Source organism: Bos taurus, chromosome 4 (genome assembly GCF_002263795.3).
Source record: "Bos taurus isolate L1 Dominette 01449 registration number 42190680 breed Hereford chromosome 4, ARS-UCD2.0, whole genome shotgun sequence".
In the NCBI taxonomy this organism is placed as follows: domain Eukaryota; kingdom Metazoa; phylum Chordata; class Mammalia; order Artiodactyla; family Bovidae; genus Bos; species Bos taurus.
Window position 1 is genome coordinate 106,071,225 of NC_037331.1, and position 19,803 is coordinate 106,091,027.

At 51.6% G+C, this 19,803-nt stretch overlaps 3 protein-coding genes across 3 annotated transcripts in view; all 3 read left to right on the plus strand.

Moving 5' to 3' along the window:
- LOC509513 (uncharacterized) overlaps positions 1–17,823 on the plus strand; it is a 283,704-nt gene extending 265,881 nt beyond the window's left edge. Inside the window, 7 exon segments of the mRNA NM_001080904.1 lie at positions 10,371–10,380; positions 10,383–10,391; positions 11,172–11,210; positions 15,923–16,312; positions 16,980–16,997; positions 17,154–17,260; positions 17,586–17,823. Of these exon segments, the coding sequence (NP_001074373.1) occupies positions 10,371–10,380; positions 10,383–10,391; positions 11,172–11,210; positions 15,923–16,312; positions 16,980–16,997; positions 17,154–17,260; positions 17,586–17,606 (594 nt within the window). The 3' untranslated portion in view covers positions 17,607–17,823.
- Positions 1–19,803, plus strand: part of LOC100300510 (T cell receptor beta constant 1) — a gene marked incomplete in the record, with an annotated part of 535,695 nt that overhangs the window by 499,267 nt on the left and 16,625 nt on the right.
- Positions 667–4,412, plus strand: PRSS2 (serine protease 2). Its single transcript, NM_174690.1, is given in 5 exon segments — positions 667–706; positions 1,692–1,851; positions 3,223–3,476; positions 3,854–3,990; positions 4,227–4,412. Coding segments are annotated over 5 exon segments (744 nt in total). The 3' UTR covers positions 4,380–4,412.

Consider the following 19,803-nt stretch of genomic DNA (forward strand, 5'->3'; position numbering starts at 1 on the left):
AAATGCCTCCCCCGACCCAGTCCCTCAAGCTCTGGTAGGAAGGAGAGCCAGCTTGAAGGCCCAGACTCACAAGAAACTCTGCCTCTCCCTTCTCATGACTTCCTGGTGTTGGGGTCCTGGTTGCCTAAGGCTTGGGCTTTGACCTTCTGACCCCGTAGTTTAGACTTGACCAGGTTCTTTTTGTGTACAGGTATGACATAGGCAAGACTTCTTTCCTCTCATGGGACCTCAGGATACCAAGCAGCCAAGTTTGCTACTAATATCAGCCCTTCCTTAAAGTAAGTTGAGTAAATCTCCATGAGGTCAGAGGATCCCCAGGGTCCCGGGTCATTCTGCTTTCCCTTCCTCCTCATTTCCATCATCCGCTCAGTTTAAGAAGGCTCAGCTGTGGGAAGCGGGGTCTTGGCTTCCCCTGTGTGCCTCACCCCAGAACATCCTCCTAAGAGTCAGCTAGTCTTCCTCTGTGTCCTCAGAAAGTAAGTTTCCTTATCACCCGGAGGTCATGAATCCACAGAGTGGCCAAACACAGCAGAACTGATGCAAGAGTCCAGGACAAGGGAAGCTGCAGGTGTGTTTGTCCTGGGAGGGGTGGTCCCCCTCCACCCCCTCCCTCTCCTCGGAAGGTATAAAGGCTCGCCACCAGCCACGCAAGTACACTTCTCCACCATGCATTCCCTGCTGATCCTTGCCTTTGTGGGAGCTGCTGGTGAGTCCCACGCATCGCTTCAGGTTCCACTAGCCCCTCTCCTGGCAGAGATACACGCTTCACCATTCCTCCGGCCTCTCCTGTTCTACCCCTGTGTGTTCTCCCCTCCCTGGCCAGCACCCCTCCTTCCCACTCTGGGGCTCTCTTTAACCTTCACTTCTCTCACCTTCTGCCCGGTTCCACTCCCATCCTCTCGTCCATCCATTTTGGGGCTTTGTTGGGAGAGGCGAGAAAGGCAAACCAGGTGGAGACGGTCTGTGAAATGAGCCAGGCCTTAAGTCTTGGCCGTGACAACCGTAGGTAACTCCACTCGAGCTGTTCCTAGCCTCGGATGCTCCTGGGGAGGCAGAAGGTGACTCACGGTGGAGTCCTGTTTATTGGCCTGAGGCTGTGACCCATGCACTGACTGTTTAAGCTTCCTGAGTAGTTTTAAGATTCCCAGATGTATAGCCACAGCTGCGAATCACTGTTCTATTAGCCAATAACAGTAACCACCTTTATCCTGCGCGAAGGGTACCTAGGCTCCCTGCTCAGGTGTGAGCTATGGGAGGAGCTGGTACAGCAAAGCCAAGGCTTTGTAGCCACATCTCCCCAGTGAGGCCAACCCATCCTGACAAACTGGAGCTGAAACTGCAGCGAGGAGTAGAATGGTGATGAATAAAAGGGAGAGAAGCAGCCAGTGGGTGAGAGGACCGCATTCAGACCCTACGATGCTGAGTGCACCATGACGGGGTTCACTGTCCTTGCCCTGGTGCCCCCAGGGAAGTCTGAGCCGGAGCCCCTGCAGGGTCCCTAGCTCTGTGCCCTGCAGACACACAACGACTCGGGAGAACTACCTGCTGTGAGACCAGCCAGGGATGCTCCCTGGTGGCCTTCCTCCCCTCCCTGTGCTCGGTCAGGAATCCTAATTAGCAGAGTCCAGCCACAGGGCTCTGGGCTCCACCCTCTTCCTGAATCAGCCTCTCCTCCCCTACTTCCACTCAAGTGGCTTTCCCCTCGGACGACGATGACAAGATCGTCGGGGGCTACACCTGCGCGGAGAATTCTGTCCCTTACCAGGTGTCCCTGAATGCTGGCTACCACTTCTGCGGGGGCTCCCTCATCAATGACCAGTGGGTGGTGTCCGCGGCTCACTGCTACCAGTAGTAAGTGCTGGGCCCCTGATGACTAAGCCCACTTCCCAGGGCCCTCTGGAAGAGCTGGGGTCCGTCCAGAGCTCAGAATGATGATGGGGAAGAGAAGAAGAAGTGGGCAATGGCAGCTGACTCGGCAGGAGCTGTGGGTGAAGAGGGGCACCTGCCAGGCTCCTCTGTCTATGGGATTCTCCAGGCAAGAATACTGGAGTGGGTTGCCATGCCCTCCTCCAGGGGATATTCCCAATCCAGAGATCAAACCCGGGGTGTTATGCATTGGCTGGCATAGGTTCTTTACCACTGGTGCCATCTGGAAAGTCCCATAAAAAGTAGGCACAGACTATTTTGAAGGTGGGAATAGCCAGTGGGAAAAGTGGGGAAAGACCTCACACAAATAATCTTTGCCAGTTGGCTGCATGTTAAAACCTTGTAAGATATTTTTTTTCATTTAAAAAAATTATTATGATTCCTAGTTCCCATTTAACTCAGAATTTTTAGGGCGAGTCTGAATATTGGTGAGTTTTCAACACTCTCTGCCTCTGGCAATTCTATACTCCTGGGCAGAACTGAGAATCACTCCCAAAAGCAAGGGTTCTCCAACCTGAATGCACACAATAATCACCTGGAGGGCCTGTTACAACACATGCTGCTGGGTCCCTCCTCCAGGGTTTCTGATGCAGAAACCCTGATGCAAGGGTCTGGGCAGAAGAGAGAATTGGAGTTGCTAACTCGTTCCCAGGTGACTGATGGTGCCGGTCCTGTGGCTGTTCTCTGAGAAGTGCTGTATTAGATCACAAATAGAGCTAGTGGTAAAGAACCCAGCTGCCAGTGCGGGAGATATAAGAGACGCAGGTTTGATCCCTGGGTGGGAAAGATCTCCTGGAGGAAGGCATGGACCCCCACTCTAGTATTCTTGCCTGGAGAATCCCATGGAGAGAGGAACCTGGTGGGCTACAGTCCATGAGGTCACAAAGAGTCGGACATGAGTGAAAGACTTAAGATGGACAGACGGACAGACAAATCAGATCACACAGGATGGTGGCCCTTACCAGATCAAGAAAGGAGGGAGAGGTTGCAGAGGTTGAAGGATGTCTGGGGAAGTTGAAATGGTGCATTTGCACCCAGGGCACTGGGCACTGAATGCATGCGGGGTGTGGGAAAGGCGGCTGGAAAAGCAGATGGTCCCTAGCCGGACCCCTTCACTGTATCCCTTCTCCATTGCCAAGGCCCCTGAAGCACAAAGGTTGTTGTCTCACACCTGCACTGACCTACCACCCCTCTACAGCCCTTGACATTCCTACACGCCCTCCTGCAAGCAGGAAGAACCCCTAGGGGACATGGGCCTGTGGACAAAAAGTCCTTAACTGTGCTTACCCTCAACAGCCACATCCAGGTGAGGCTGGGAGAATACAACATTGATGTCTTGGAGGGTGGTGAGCAGTTCATCGATGCGTCCAAGATCATCCGCCACCCCAAGTACAGCAGCTGGACTCTGGACAATGACATCCTGCTGATCAAACTCTCCACGCCTGCGGTCATCAATGCCCGGGTGTCCACCTTGGCTCTGCCCAGTGCCTGTGCTTCCGCAGGCACCGAGTGCCTCATCTCCGGCTGGGGCAACACCCTGAGCAGTGGCGGTGAGTGGGACCCTCACGTCTTCACCCTCTGACCTACCCACACTGCCCAGAACTGAGCATCGCCTGAGCTTGGTTCCAGTCTTTGCTTCCAATCTACAAATTCCCATCAAGTACCTACTACACATACAGGACTCTGTGCTGGGTACGAGAGGGGCAAGTGTCCCGGACTTGAGCCCGAGAATCAAAAGACAGGACAGATGTGGCCCCTGCTCTTAGCACCTTTAGAAAGGGGTCCGCAGCCAGCCTTCCGGGAATTGAAACTCAGTGTTCGTTGGGGACCTCTCCTGGCCGCCCTCAGGGTTCAGCCCTGGGTTGCCATCCCCCTTCCCATCCTAACCCACGTTTTCCTTTCCTTGATCCCTTCCTGTTCCTCAAAGTCAACTACCCGGACCTGCTGCAATGCCTGGAGGCCCCGCTGCTGAGCCACGCCGACTGTGAAGCCTCGTACCCTGGAGAGATCACTAACAACATGATCTGCGCTGGCTTCCTGGAAGGAGGCAAGGATTCCTGCCAGGTGAGACGCCTGCCCAGGTGTGGCAGCCTCCCTGGGGGCAGGATGTGAACGCCCAGGGCTGTGGGCTGATGGTCCCCTGGAGAAACAGGGAGGCTCGGCTGTGGCCTCTCTTGACAGTGAGAAGGGCGTGGGGCCCAGAGCAATGGGAACAGGGTCTTGTGAGGTTCAGACTGTGTGTGGCTCCCGTTCCCTTTTGTTCTCTGTTTATGAAGCTTATCTCATCACTTCCTCCCCAGGGTGACTCTGGCGGCCCTGTGGCTTGCAACGGACAGCTCCAGGGCATTGTGTCCTGGGGCTACGGCTGTGCCCAGAAGGGCAAGCCTGGGGTCTACACCAAGGTCTGCAACTACGTGGACTGGATTCAGGAGACCATCGCCGCCAACAGCTGAAGCCCTGCCCCTCTGCCATCATTATGCTAATAAAGAGACTGCTCTACCTGCCCAGGTGTGCACCTTCTTCGTCAACCCCCACCCCTACTCTGGGAAACACCCTCCCACCTGAGGTCAGACAGGGCACTACCCCTTACAAATGCGCCCCCTTCCCAAATGTGTTCCAGGGCACACTGGTATAACAGCAAAAGTGAAAGTCACCCAGTCGTGTCTGACTCTCTGTGATCCCGTGGACTGTAACCCACCAGGTTTCTCTGTCCATGGGATTTTCCAGGCAAGAATACTGGAGTGGGTAGCCATTTCCTTCTCCAGGGGATCTTCCCGACTCAGAGACTGGGTCTCCCCCGTTGCAGGCAGATTCTTTACCATCTGAGCCCCCAGGGAAGCCCACGTGTAAAGAGAAGGAACGCAGAGAATATCATCAGGGGGAGGGGTCCCTGGAGAAACTTCATTCCAAAAAGGCTGCATTTGCCTTGGTTTGTCTCTGTGTCATGAGTACGGAGCTGATGCGTGTACATGCATGCACACATGTGTGGGGCGTGGTCTGTAAGATCCCACACCTCCGCTCACTGGTCCCCACGCCTAGGGAAGCACCTGCCAATCACCTTGGCCTTTTCTGAGTCCCCTCCGTGTCCCCAGCACGTGTTCCCTCCTGGAAGCAGGAGGCCCCGCTGGCCCCTGTTTCCCCAGGACCAGCTAATGTGTCTGAGGGAGATGAGACCTCCCCGGGTCTCTCTCCCTCCCTCTCCTGAGAAACCTGCCTTCTGTTCTTCCCACGTGATGATATGAACACCCTCCTGAGTCCTTGATAGGCACTTTCACATTTAGTTCCCTCTACCTCTGCAGTGTTTATTATTCCGGAGATACGGACAAGGAAACAGAGGTTCAGACGAGGTTGTCAGTTCACCCACATCCCTCGTCCAGCAAATGACAGATTTGGAGTTGGCCTCTATTTGCCCGGCCCCCAAGCTTAACCCCTGCTTCCTCTACCCTACCTCATGGGCCCTCCAGCTGCCGCCCGTCAGCTCTGCTACTCAACATCTCTCCAGCTCATCCCCTGCCTGCAGCACTTCCTAAGGGGCACTTATCTCCTTGCAGTCTTCTAAGCCTGTGCTCAGGGAGATCCTGTGTGTTGTTCACTTTCTGGTTAATACCTTTCCTGCTGCCCCACAGCTTTCGAAGTAGAAGCCAAGCTCCTCATCACAGAGACACACGGTTTTTCCTGCTCTGGCCCTGCCTGTGTTTCCAGCCTGGGTTTCCTCACCCCTCCCTTCCCCTGCAGTGCCTCAGGGCTCAGAAGTGCTGGGGGTTCTTCCAACATGCCGTGTACCTCTGACCTCCAGCTCTGGACACTACTGCTCCATTTGACACAATGCCCTGCCCACCCACCTGTTCACCCTCTTCAGAAAAGTCCTTGACTCTTCCTGCTCCCCATTCTCTTCCCCACACCTCTGCACTGGCTCCATGACCCCCTGGTCTGAGTAAGGAGTCCTCATTCTCTTCCACGCTTCCTTCTATCACAGTTCTGCTCATGTTGCTTAGTGTGTATGGATGTGCCTACCGTGGCCTTCAACCATGAGCTTCTTATAGAAGATATCTTGTCTTACTCATCCTGGTATGTCTAATGATTAAACAACAGCTGAGATATAATAGGCAGCCAGGGGTTGAATGAATGAAGTATGAGCTAGAAGAGGAAGAAAATATACTGAAGAAAAGGCCTTCCAGAAGAACAGTTCTCAAAGTGTGGTCCCTGGACCAGCAGGACCAGAATCACCTGGGAATTTAGGAGAAAGGCAAATTATTAGGCTCCACCCCAGACCTACTGGGTCAGGAATTCTTAGACGGAGCCCAGCAGCTTGCTTTTAACAAGACTTCCAAGGCATCCTGATGGATGTCAGAGCTTGAGAACCAATGTGACAGAGAAAGCTCTAGACCAGTACTGTCTGTGAAAACAGCAGTCACCAACACCTTGACTAGCTATATGCAGGCACGTGACAAACCTTTCTGCATGTGTGCATGCTAACTCACTTCAGTCGTGTGAGTCACTTTTCGACTCCATGGACTATAGCCCGCCAGGCTCCTCTGTCCATGGGATTCTCCAAGCAAGAATACTGGAGTGGGTTGCCATGCCCTCCTCCAGGGGATATTCCCGATCCAGGGATCAAACCCATGTCTCTTACGTTTCCTGCACTGGCAGGCAGGTTCTTTACGACTAGCACCACTGGGAAGCCCAATAAACCTTTTGCTGTTCATTTGCTCAGTCGTGTTCAACACTTTACGACCCCATGGTCTATAGGCCGCCAGGCTGCTCTGTCCATGGGTTTCTCCAGGCAAGAATATTAGAATGGATTGCCATGCCCTCCTTCAGGGGATCTTCCCAACCCAGGGATCGGACCCAAGTCTCTTATGTCTCTTGAATTAGCAGGTGGGTTCTCTACCACTAGCGCCACCTGGGAAGCCATTCAATAAACCTTTAGATGTATTATTTATGTCTCACAAGAGGTCCGTAAGGTAGGTCTTATTTTATCATCATCATTCCCATTTTACACTTAAGTAGTGTTAGTGTTAGTTGCTCAGTCGTGTCTGACTCTTTGCGACACCATGGACTGTAGCCTGCCAGGCTCCTCTGTCCATGGAATTCTCCAGGCAGGATACTGGAGTGGGTAGCCATTCCCTTCTCAAGGGGATCTTCCTTATCCAGGGAACCCGAGTCTCCTTCATTGAAGGCAGTTAAGGAAACTGGAGTTTTTTAAAAATCCAGTAATTTGCCCAAGGTTTGAAGCAGAGGACATGGGAGGGAGCTCTCAGTCTGGCTACTGGAGGTGAGATTGCCTGAGGAGTAGGGCTTCAGGGCTCGAGATCAGCACCTAGGAGAGTCCCAGATTTTAAATGAGGAGGCCGGAGTGCTGGTTCCAGCCCTTTCTCCTTGTCTCCTGCCACTTTGGGGGACCCTTTAGCCTCTCCAGACTTCAGTTACATCTGGGAAATTAGGGGACAAAGTTTGGGTTAAAATGGATCAATTCACGTACAAAAGTTTTAAAAAATTACATAGATATTATTTGCGGGTCTCCTCCCTACATCCCAACACCCACCTTGAGAAACATAACCAGCAAGCTTTCCCTTGGGTCCCCTGAGCACTATGGCATTCTTGCCCCCTCAAGTGGCCACACTGAGTGCAGCTGGTTAAGTCGAACCAAAAAATGAGGAAAGGCTGCCCCCTGCTGTCGAAGATGAAGAAAGGCTTCACGTGGCATCTGCCTGACCTGTCTAAACTTTCACCAAACAAAAAGCTTCGTGGGCACTTAACTACTAACAGTGTGACAAAGTTGAGACAATCCCCATGAAAACAAAAGGTGGTTGTGGAACCAAGGCAGGGTGGTATCCTTTGTAAGTTTAAGTTGGCGTGAGAGTCCCCAGGTCAAAAGGAAACTCTAACTTAGGGAGTAAATTACTGAAGTGCAAATACCCAAGGCAATTTTGTGCCTAATTGTTTATTTAAATACGAATTAATAAACCTAGAGACTTGGAACTCTGAACATCCTGGGGATTACTCAGAAATATTGTTTTTCACCAGGCTCCTAGGTGACTGGAGATGCATTCAGCAAATTCAGTACCATGAAACAGCTTCTTATATAAACTGTTCTTCCTTGAAAAAAATGACTTTATAAATGAAACAAGTATTTTTTTTTACAGTGGTCGATTTCAAAATATCACTTAAAGTAGTATTTTGTTGTTTTTCTTTTAAAATTTTATTGTTTTACTTTAACATAATATAGATAATAGCTCTATTACCCATTTAAAATAAAATCGCTATCCATGGCTCAAAAACCAACACTATAAAGTTGACACTGAGAAATGTCAATTTTACTTACACTCTGCTTCTGTCTCCTCCATTTATTCTTAACAGGTAATCGCTTTTACCCATCTCTTTTGTAAACTTCCAGTATTTCTTCATGTAGCATGAAACACAGAGAAGTGTAATTCTTATTTTTCTCCTCTGTTAGGCAAAGGTGGCATATAGAAACCTTATTCTACCGCTTGTTTTTAATCCAGTTAACAGTATATATTAGAAAGCTTTCCATAGCAGTATAAAGCGCTTTCATCCATTTTTAGCATTGAATAATATTCTGTTTTGTGAATGTGTCACAATTTATTTACCCAATCCTTTACTGATGGGTACTTGCGTTTTTCCCAATCCTTTGCTATTCCAAATAATGCAAATATTTTACACACTTGTTTTCATTTGTATGCAAAAGTAATTACAGGATAAACTCCCAAAGGTGGAATTTCTGGGTGAAAAAGTAAGAACATTTGTATTATTTATGGTGGTGGTGGTATTAGTCACTAAGTCGTGTCATAATATTTATAGATAGTTACAAATTGCTCCCATTAAGAGTTGCATTATTTAGAATGTCAGAGCGTGCTAACTTGCTTCAGTTGTGTCCAACTCCTTGCAACCCTATAGACTATAGGCCTGCCAGGCTCCTCTGCCCTTGGGATTCTCCAGGCAAGAATACTGGAGTGGGCTGGCATGCCCTCCTCCAGGGGATCTTCCCCACCCAGGGATCCAACCTGTCTCTTTTGTTTCCTCCAGGGCAGGAGGGTTCTTTTCCCACTAGCGCCACCTGGGAAGCCCGGTGATAGAATGGTCTTCCACTATTCAGGTACTCAAATTGGTGAAAACTGACATTTCAATGCTGTTTTAGTTTGCATTTATCACTGCAAGAGTTTTTTTTTCCCTGTGGTTAAGCACCATTTGGATCTTTTCTTCGGAACCTTCTCATTTTTATTGCACTGCTGGATTATTTTCTTATTGATTTCTAGAAGTTCATCATCATGAGATCAGCCCTCATGATGAGAATTGCTAATGCTTTCCCCATATTGTCATTTATCTTTGACTCTGTGTATGTTCCCCCTACAAATGTTATCATTATGTGGTCAAGTTTGTCTTTTTTTGCTCCTAGACATTGAGTCATAGTCTGAAAGGCCACAAAAGAAAGCGCCATCTAGTGAAATGAGATCGAGACTACTCAACTGCAGTTTCAGTTTCAAGGTCATCCTGTGCAGGGAAAATCAAATATCTGGCAAAAGTTTAAAATGTTTGCCCTTTAGGGAAAAAGAGGAAGAAGACCTTGACTACAATTACGTGACCAAGCGATTGCATTTCAAAGTTCCCAAGGCTGTATTCACCCAGTTCTCCGCCTCAGTGTCCCGGAAAGCCCTTTACCGAACCCTGCTGTCTGAAGTCCGCAATGAGAAGTGAGGCAGCCGACGACACAGGCGGTTCCCCCCTCACCTCACACTGATTAGAAGTACAGCTCTCCCACCACCCTCATCGCACCCTCAAGGTCATTGCAGTGCACTGAGCTGAGCTATAGCTGATTCACGTTGCTGTACAGCAGACACAACGCAACACTGTCAAGCAATTATCCTCCAATTTAAAAAGAAAAAATGTTTTTAAAGTGAATGCAAAAAAAGAAAAGAAATACAGCTCTCAGCTATGACTTTACGCCTGGGAAAGCTCTACCTCTGTGTACCTGGTGGGTGTTCTCTGGACCACCCTGGAGGTTGAGTTGGTCCGAAGGGGCAGAGTCTGGATTCTGTGGGACCCCATTCTCAGATAAAACGTGTGATCTCTGGGTGCCTGGCGTCAGGGGCAGGCCAGGGATAAAAGGGGCTGCTACTATGAAGACAGCCTACAGAGGGGCGGATCCCGGGGCAACCAGCCCTGACACAAAGGCGCACAGCTCGGAGGATCCGAGAAGGCCCTGAAGAAAGGGCACGAGGTGAGGAGGGAGCCCCCGGCCTTGTCTGTACCCGCCACACACCCCCCACCCCCGCCACCCTTAACACGCACCCAGAGTGCTGATGTCACCCCTCGCCCTCCAATGTCCTCAGGGGGCACCTCTCTGGTGGATCCTCCCAGACTCCCTCTCCGAGGGGCGGGCCCATGGGAGGGGCCGTTTTTGTATAAAGCTGTAACGTTGTGGGGACAGCAGGGCCACGGTGATTCAACCCTATGGGAATCCTTTACAAAAACCTTTCTGCCTGTCCCAATGCCCATCATCTTTCGCTCTTCTCCTGGGTCACCAGCCCAAGGGTGGCTTGGGTTGGAAGGCCTCCACCTCCCCCCACCATTTACCTGTCAAGCCAAAACCATGGAGCAGGACAGGTCTGGATCAGAGCTGAAGCTTCCAGGCAGAAAGGCCAGATGTAAGAAGATGCCTCTGTGGCCTCAAGGAGAAGGACTCAGGGAGACCCTTTATCCCACTCCCACACTACCCGCTCCCTGCCCAGGGCAAGGTCAATGGGAAGGTGCGTGGGAGGTGACCCACTCTATGAAACAAGAAGTCAGCACTATGCCAGCACCCCGCCATGGATGCTCATGGATGTCTGGGACCCTGCCCACATCCCCAGGCCCACATCCCTGTGATGAACCCTCAGGAAGAATCAAAACAGGGGCTCAGGGCCCTGTGGATGGACTCTGTCCATGCTCCGAGGCCCCAAGAGTCAAGAGTCAAAAATATTCTTTCGTGCAATATCCATAAAGCACAGGAGAGGACTCCCAGTCCCAGAGTCCATCAGACACCAACGCAGACCCCGTCTGCTCTGCCCGCCTCTAATTGCTTTCCTCCTTGCTCCGCTTCACTGTGTGAACACTGAGGTTTTCTTTGGAAAAGGCACCAGGCTCACGGTTGTAGGTAAGACACAGTCCGGGTCTTTCCTGGCCCTTCGGAGGGGAGGGCGGTCCCAGGTGTGCGTTGTAGGGTGGCTGTGTTCTGATGTGTTATGACTATCACTTCGGCCCAGGGACCAAGCTGACGGTTGTAGGTAAGGCTGGGGTCTCCAGGTGGGTACCATGAGGGAGCACTCCCTCCAGGGGAACATAGGAAGAAAGGGATGACCCAGGTCCCGGGGTCCGGGGGCCCTGGAAAGCTCTGGAAGGCTATGCGGGGTGTTTAAAGGGGGCTGGTGTCTTTGGGAGGGAAGAGATCCTTGAACGCCCCAACCTCTCCTCGAATCCCGGCTGTGCTCAGCAGAGGAGGGGAGGTTTTGAAGTGAATCCTGGAGTCTTGGCTTTGGAGACTTCTACTTTTTTTGGGGTGGGGGGCGGGGAGGGAAGACGGCTCGCTGCGGTAGGTAAGCCAGCAAGGACTGGAGGGCTGGGAACATGCAGGGAGGGGCAGAGTCCAGATGGGGCCTCTGTCTTGGGTGCCTAGGTTAAAGCGCGTGTTTATCAGGAAGATCTGAATTCCTGTCTTGGTGAGTTCTTGTCTTGATGAGGCGGGCAGCCTCCATCTCCAGTAATTTCATGGGCGGGCTCGGCTAAGCCTGGTTTCCCTACTGGGAGGCAAGTAATCTCAGAAAGGGGTCACCTTGTCCATCCCCTGTCTCCTTGGAGGATGCCCATCGAAGCCAGGGTAGATGGGAGAGCCTCTGGCCCCGGAGCTGTCAGTCCTTCCATTTTTCTCCCGCCTGCAGAAAGGAGATGGACACAGGAGAGGCGGGTGGGGAGTTCCGCACTGTAGGTTGTAAACCCCCTCCACCCTGGGAGTTAAAGTTCTGCTAAGGAAAGGAACAGGAGAGCCACAGGTGAATGGGGGGAGGAAGGATTCGGAGGTGCAGGCGAGTTTCCCTACTAGTCTTTAGGGTTGTGTGACTAATGATAGACTCTATTTCGGCAACGGGACGAAGCTTTCCGTCTTGGGTGAGTACAGGTCTTCCCCGGGGATGGTGTGCTGTGAAGCTGGAGTTCTAGAAGTTCCCCTTAGAGAAGGCCGGGATTGAGAACATGGCAGAGAAAAGGCTGAGGGTAAGGGTGAGCAGAGAAGGTGTGAGAACCCCCAGAAGTTCTTGGGGAAGGTCGTCTCTGGAAGGAAGGACCCCATGTTACCAGCCACTCTGGGATTTGCCACACCCGCATTGTGCTGTGGAGCAACCAGGCACAGAACTTTGGACACGGGACCTGGCTCGCCGTCCTGGGTAAGATGCAGGACCCAGGAGGTGGGGTCGCTGTCTCTGGGACCAGAGTGTCTGTCTCTCCTCCCTGCCCTGACGGAAGGAGGTCAACTAAACTCTGATCCCCGTGGGGCTTCCGAGGAGCTGGGTCTGCCATCTCTTTATTTTTTTTTAATATTAATCTTATTTATTTGTGGCTGTGCTGGGTCTTTGTTGCTATGCGGGTTTTTCTCTAGTTGCAGACAGCAGGGTCTACTCTCTAGCTGTGGTGTGCGGGCTTCTCATTGCGGCGGCTTCTCTCTTTGTGGAGCACCCGCTCTAGGCATTTGGGCTCAGTAGCTGTGGCGCATGGGTTTAGTTGCCCCGCGGCATAGGGGATCTTCCCCGACCAGGGATCAAACTTGTGTCCTCTACACTGGCAGGCGGACTCTTAACCCCTGGACCACCAGGGAAGCCCCCTGCCCTCGCTTTAGAGGCAGCTCGGTTGATGCCTCTGTTTCTCATCTGAGTCTTCTGCCCACAAGCTGCCTCCTCACACCTCTAAGCTCACCCCTCCTTCTTACATGCGTGGATCGGCTCCTCCGAAGTTTCTTCCTCTTTCCCCACCTTTCCCCAGATTGTGCTTAGGCCTTTTTCCTGGTGGCATCCCTTTGGTCCAGCGCCATGAACCCAAGCAGGGAAAAAAATGGTCATTCCGGCTCTCGAGGACCTAAGACTTTTGCCCTGCCTGAGGTTTCTGGGGGTTTTGCCACAGCCACCTGCAGCTGTGGGCCTATAATTCGCCCCTCCACTTTGGAATCGGCACCAGGCTCATCGTGACAGGTATCGGGTGGGAAGTGGGGTGCAAGGGCGTGCGGGGTCAGAGCCACCTTTCCCTCCCAAGGGAGCACCTCCAGCTTGCTGCACTGCGTCTGATGCGGCTACTTGGCCCAGGGCTCTGAGGACCTGTGCTTTGTCTCCAGCCTTGTCTCCCTCTTCTTCTTGTTCTCCAGGACTCCTCATCGCTCCTGTTTTGGCAGGTGTGCTGTTCGCTTTCCCTTTCTTATCTGATCGTCTCCATTCCCACCCCCATTCTAACTCCAATCCTGCACTGTTGAGCCCCTTTTGGCGCATAGCCCTGTCTTCTATGTTAAAACCTACCCCCAGCACCTCCCTCCAGCTCAGAACCTGTCCTTGCTTTCCTCGTGCTTCGTCTATCCTTGTCTGTCCTTCATCCTTCCTGTGTCTCCACCAGTCTCCAAGAGCCATGCGTGTCGTCCAGAGCTGGTTTAAGAGACCAGGAGGCAGTGGGGGAGCAGCTTGGTGAGACTGAGCTGGTCTGAGGGGGGCTCCTGAGCCCCGAGGGCAGAGGTCCAGGTCACAGCATCACTTGAGCTTGCAGGAGTGTCCCTGGGGAGCACTGCGCTTGGTGGGGTCAGAGGAGGTAAGCCTGAACAAGTTGTTACAACTGGAAACTTATACCCTTTTAGCAAGAGACAAGGCAGAATGAGGAGTAATAGTTTGGAGGCCCCATAGTGTCAAGCCTCAGAATCTGTGCTGAGATAATGGAGCCAGTGGCTCATGATTAAACACTAACACACCATCACAACCCTCGGGAGGAAGCGGGCAAGGGTGAGGTGGATCTGGGCTGGAGTTGTAGACACAGCCAGAGGAATGGGCCACTGAGCTCCTACCAGAATGGTCAGCTGGAGCAGGCTTTGCCCTGCAGATGGGAGCACATGCCAGGGAACGTGGTGGAGATTGGAAAGTACAGATCATTGGGATTCAAAATGCATCAGTTCTGGGGGAAGAGGGGCTCTCGTGCAATTTGCAAAGTGACCTAAACTGGCTCAGGCCCTCGGAGATGTAAATATAAAACAGAGATGACAATGGTGGTCTCTTGGAGTTCTGAAATTGTAAGAGACTAAATCCTTATGGCAGGAAGAGAAGGGGACGACAGAGGAGGAGATGGTTGGATGGAATCACTGACTGACTCAATGGACACCAGTCTGAGCAAACTCTGGGAGATAGCGAAGGACAGGGAAGCCTGGCGTGCTGCAGTCTGTGGGGTCACACAGAGTCAGACACGACTGAACAGCAACAACAAATCGTGTGCAAATCCTTTGTAGAGGACTCAGAGGATGCCGCCATCCCTTCCATTCCTGTGTATCCTCACTGTGTCACAGACACAAACCGGGGCTTGATTTTCTCAATAGAAACATTCCCCAAACTTGGATAAAGTGGAGACATCTGGGTTTGCCACATTTCTGCTCCACAAACTCGCTCCCAGAACAGAGCTAAACACAGGTCTCAGTGCATTTTGGCAACACGGAGGATGCTTGAAAGGTAGATGTGTTTTTTGGTTTTACTTTACTCCTCCACGTCCTCACACGAGGGCCTGCCTTCCGACAATTTCAGAAATTCTCTCCCATCTGTCAGGCGTGTGAAAGGGCCTGGAACCCTCTGATGAACTGGCCTTCAGACTTTGGGGTTTGTTCATTTCAACACTTTTGCTGCTTTGAATATAATGCATGACTGGAACTAGGATTCCAAAGTCAGTAGGGAGGTTTGGAAATAAGAAATAAGACAGGGTTCAACCTCAGAACAGTTTTTTAATGGGGTTCCAGCCATTCTGGGCAAGCTCCCACACACCCCAGCACCCGTGTAGGAGTCAGTTTGAAACATCAGATAGGATAATAGCCAAAGGCACATAGGCTTCCCAAAGCAGGTTACATGTAAAAGCAAAACAAAAGGTGGGTTCAGTATAATATAGAGAAAAGCATGTCAGCTATAACAGGAAAAGTATCTTTTCTAGGGAAGAATATGTATGCATGCTAAGTCACTTCAGTTGTGTCCGACTCTGTGCAACACTATGGACTGTAGCCTGCCAGGCTCCTCTGCCCATGAGATTTTCCAGGCAAGAATACTGGAGCGGGTTGCCATTTCCTCCTCCAGGGAATCTTCCCCACTCAAGGATCGATTCACGTCTTTTATGTCTCCTGCATTGGCAGGCACGTTCTTTACCACTGAGCCACCTGGGAAATCCCAGGGAAGAATGGCTAATTCTAATTAATATGTGTTATCACTCAAACAGGTAAACACATACACCCTGCAAAAACAGAAAAATAATTATTAGATTCAGTCAGTCTGGTTTCCAGGTCATATTGTTAGGAGGAATCTTCTGTCTCAAAATCCAGGCTTATTCAGCTCTCCTATAATTACTTCCAGGTCTGAAAATTAGATAGTCATGCACCAAAGAGGGATTTGAGCTAGGAAGAAAACAGATATACTCACTTAATGGATTTTCCAACACGGCTGCAAGAATAAGACATTTCAAACAAAGCCAGAAAACTCAGGATATGATGCCACCTTAGGGAGAGCAGGAGGCAGTCAGTAGTGTGTATCCACGGGGTAACCAAGAAAGAGGGTGACTAATAGCAGAAGATTGGGATGGTGACCCCTAAACAAACAGAACCTCCTGCTATATAATTTTATGATGATGCCGTGTCCCCTTTCCTTGTTGCCCTCAATTCACACACACACAACCCCCTGCCACACCCAGCCAGCTCTCAGGCCGGTCCTGGCCCCCACCCCTGTCCTTCCAGATGATCTGAGCCGGGTCCACCCGCCCAAGGTGGCTGTGTTCGAACCCTCGGAAGCAGAGATCTCCCGGACCCAGAAGGCCACGCTCGTGTGCCTGGCCACAGGCTTCTACCCCGACCACGTGGAGCTGACCTGGTGGGTGAACAGGAAGCAGGTCACAACTGGGGTCAGCACGGACCCTGAGCCCTATAAGGAGGACCCTGCACGGGATGACTCCAGATACTGTCTGAGCAGCCGGCTGAGGGTGACCGCGGCCTTCTGGCACAACCCCCGCAACCACTTCCGATGCCAAGTCCAGTTCCACGGGCTCACAGACCAGGACCAGTGGGAGGAGCAGGACAGGGCCAAGCCCGTCACCCAGAACATCAGCGCCGAGGCCTGGGGCAGAGCAGGTGAGCCGGCTGGGAGGGAGTCAGAGCTGACAGAGGAGAGATCCAGGGAGAGGAGCGGGAAGGCTGCACACAGAGTGAAGGGGTGGCGGGGGGGCAGCCCAGCAAGAGGGTGGACAGGGCACCTCCTCGGGCGAACTCCTCCCCCAGATCCAGATCCTCAGCCCAGTTCAGCTGTGCTGGTGGGTCCCCTCCCTGCCCGCCTGCACAGCTCAGGGTCCCAGTGGTGGGTGCCCATCCCCTCCAGTGCTGCCTCCTTCCATGACCCTGAGGATGCTGTGGCCACATTGGCACAGGCAGTGCTGGGACTTCAGAGGCTGCTCTGAGCCTGGGGGTCAGTGCTGACTAAAAGCTAACTTAGTAGGTCTTTTCGTTTATTTGTTTTAAGCATCTCAAAATACCACGTATTTATTCTTGCATAGTTTTAATGTATCAGGAATCTGGGCATAGCTTAGCTGGCTTGTTTATCTCAAGATGCTACAAGCAGATGTCAGCCAAAGCTGAGTCTTATCTGAAGGCTCAGCTGGGGCAGGATCCACTCAAGTTCACGTGGTTGTTGCCGAGATTTAGCATCTTGCCAGCTATTGGACTGAGGAAGGCTGGCTTAGCTTTGAATCGGGTTTAGAAGATGCAGGCTCTCATCCACTTCCCTCCCCTTTCTTTCTTTCAGACTGTGGCGTCACCTCCGGTAAGTGTCCTTCTCCTCCTATGTCCCCACCTCCTATTATCTTTGCTCTGGAATCAGAGAATGCTGAACCCATGGACCCTGGTGGGGGCTATGAGGGCAGGAGGCCACAGATGACCAGCTCACAGGTACCTACCTGCTCTCCCTTCCTGCCAACAGCATCTTATCAGCAAGGCGTCCTGTCTGCCACCCTCCTCTATGAGATCCTGCTGGGGAAGGCCACCCTGTACGCTGTGCTGGTCAGCGCCCTGGTGCTGATGGCCATGGTAAGGAGGGGGCAGGATGGGGCAGGCAGGTTGGAGGGGACACTTGAAATGCAGCAACACAGACCTAGGAATGTAGAGACCCCACCAGGACCAGAGGTGGGCAGAGAGGAAGAGGGGGTTCACCCGCATGCCTCAGAAGACCCCTTGCACCTCTGTGATCACAGTGGAAGAGCCGTGCGGGGCGGGAGAAACTGGGGTCACCAGAAAACCCAATGGCTGGATGTTGGGAGGAGACCTGCTATTTGTCTTGTCAGTGGGACACCTGCTTCCTCTCGGTCCCCAGCACTCCTGGCTCCTTGTAACTCTCACACCTTCTCTTCCTCAGGTCAAGAGAAAAGAGTCCTGAAGCCAGCTTCCGGCCTGTTACTGCCCTGATGGGAATTCTGCTTTTCCCGTTCCTACCCAGTGCTTCTGAAGAGCTGCCCTCATCTCTGGACTCAGCGCAGTGTCCACGGCCATGTGAGGGTGCCCCAAACTCTCAGGACCAGGATCTCCCTAACCCAGGGCAGACCCTAGGGGGACTGAACTTCCTGAACCAATAAAAATGCTCTGTTCTGGCTTGACTCTGCCTTGTGAGTATCTAGATACCTCTTCTGTCCATCTCTGAAGTCCCATGTGACTCCAGTCAGGGTACAAACTGGAGCTCTTCAAGGACAGTCCCCTGCTGTCCTTTCAGGTAGGAGGTGTCACATGCTCCTCCTTGTCAGGGAAACTTAGGGACGTGTGAAAGGGGGTGACTGGTGAAAGAGGCTTCCTCTGGAGTAGTCTAGAGAAATGCTGATGTTAACTCTAGGAATTTTCTGTCCTACTTAATCAAGATGCTCTGAGGTAGAGCTGACCTACACAGGTGTGTCTACCTGCCAAGTGGTCATGACCTCATGGCCAACAAAGCTCAAAGTCATTTGTGTCACCTACGCAGCCTCCCCGAGGGCACTCACAACTCAGCTTCCTTCACCACCAAGGAGTGTTTCCAGGAGAGAAGAAAAGTCACTGACTTGGGACTCTGTTCTCAGTACCAAGTGTGTCTGCTAGTTTAAATTATAAAGCCAGTTAGAAATTTCACTCAAGTGAATTAAGCAGATGTGAAAATGTCCCCTGATGAGTCCTCAGAGGATGGAAAATAAAGTTTCCTAAAACCAAGGATCAGCCCTCTTGCTATTTCTAGAAATCCTTCCAAAGCTCTTTATTGTCACATGGTCACCATGGTGACTTAACCCAAAGCCCTCAAAATGGCATAAAAGATCCACCGTTGTCCTCCGTCTGTCTGCACTCACCCTCGCTCCTGTCACCCCGAACCCCCTGAGCCACTGGCTTGCAGGTCGTGTTGCACTCCTCTACCTGGAATGGCAAATATGTAAGCTCCTACTGATCCTTGAAGATTTACCAGTGTATCTTCCCTATAAGAAGCCTCTGTGCCTCTGCACCACCCCCATGATGTTGGAGGAAATGCACCATGCATTTTGATATCACAGTGCCCTGTGCCCACTTCCTTCCTACCACTGACCACACTTGGTGGAAACTACCCCTTTTCTTGTCTGACACCCCTACTTGAAGGTCACTCCACGATGGCAGAGTTGTGTTTTATTACAGTAGCCATGGGATGTGGCTTAGTACCTTGGTTCAGTGTGTGTGTGTGAGTTGCTCAGTCTTTGGGACCCCATGGACTGCCACCTGCCAGGCTCCTCTGTCCATGGGATTTTCCAGGCAAGAATACTGGAGTGGCTTGCCATTCCCGTTCCCAGGGGATCTTCCTGACCCAGGGATGGAACCCAGGTCTCCTGCATTGCAGGCAGATTCTTTACCATCTGAGCCACATGGAAAGCCCATGTTCAGTGTACATATCCATTAAATTATCTTGGAATCAATGAATGAATCAGTGAGTTCACCCACAGTGACCCAGTTCAAGAGCAGATATCACCCTAAGGCCTGCCTGAAACAGACAGCGACCCTCCCCCTCCCAATCCCGCAGCACACAGCCTTCTTTATGGCAACACATGCGTGCATTCTAACATGGGTCTCTCATATACAACCACGTGCATATACACATATGTCTCTGTATATGTGTGCATGTGAATAGCCATCCGCTTGCTAAGCACATATCATTGCAATGTTTGCTATTAACCTCCAAGAAAATAAAGATATACAAGTCACAGTCCTCAAGAATCTTCCCTGTTCACTAGGGGATAATTCATGGATAGAAAGAGTTAATATACAAACAATGCGAGTTACTATAATGCAGGCAGAGGCTAGCACTCAGTTTCTGACTGGGACCATCAGGGGAGAGTCTGGGAGGGTGGCAGACTCTTCACAGGAAGAGTTGGTCTCAGTTATCCAAGTGGGAGAGAGGTCATGAGAATCAGGCGTATGAATGAGACAGGAAGGTACAGGGTCAGGGACCTTGCACTCAGCATTCAGGTCCTTGCACTCAGCTGGCTTCGAGGTTCAGAGATGACAGTCATAAGTCTGTAAAGGCAGATTGGGGCTTCCCGCTTGGACAGTGGACTCTATCCTTGTCGCAGCATGAGGCGGGCATAGAGTAGACA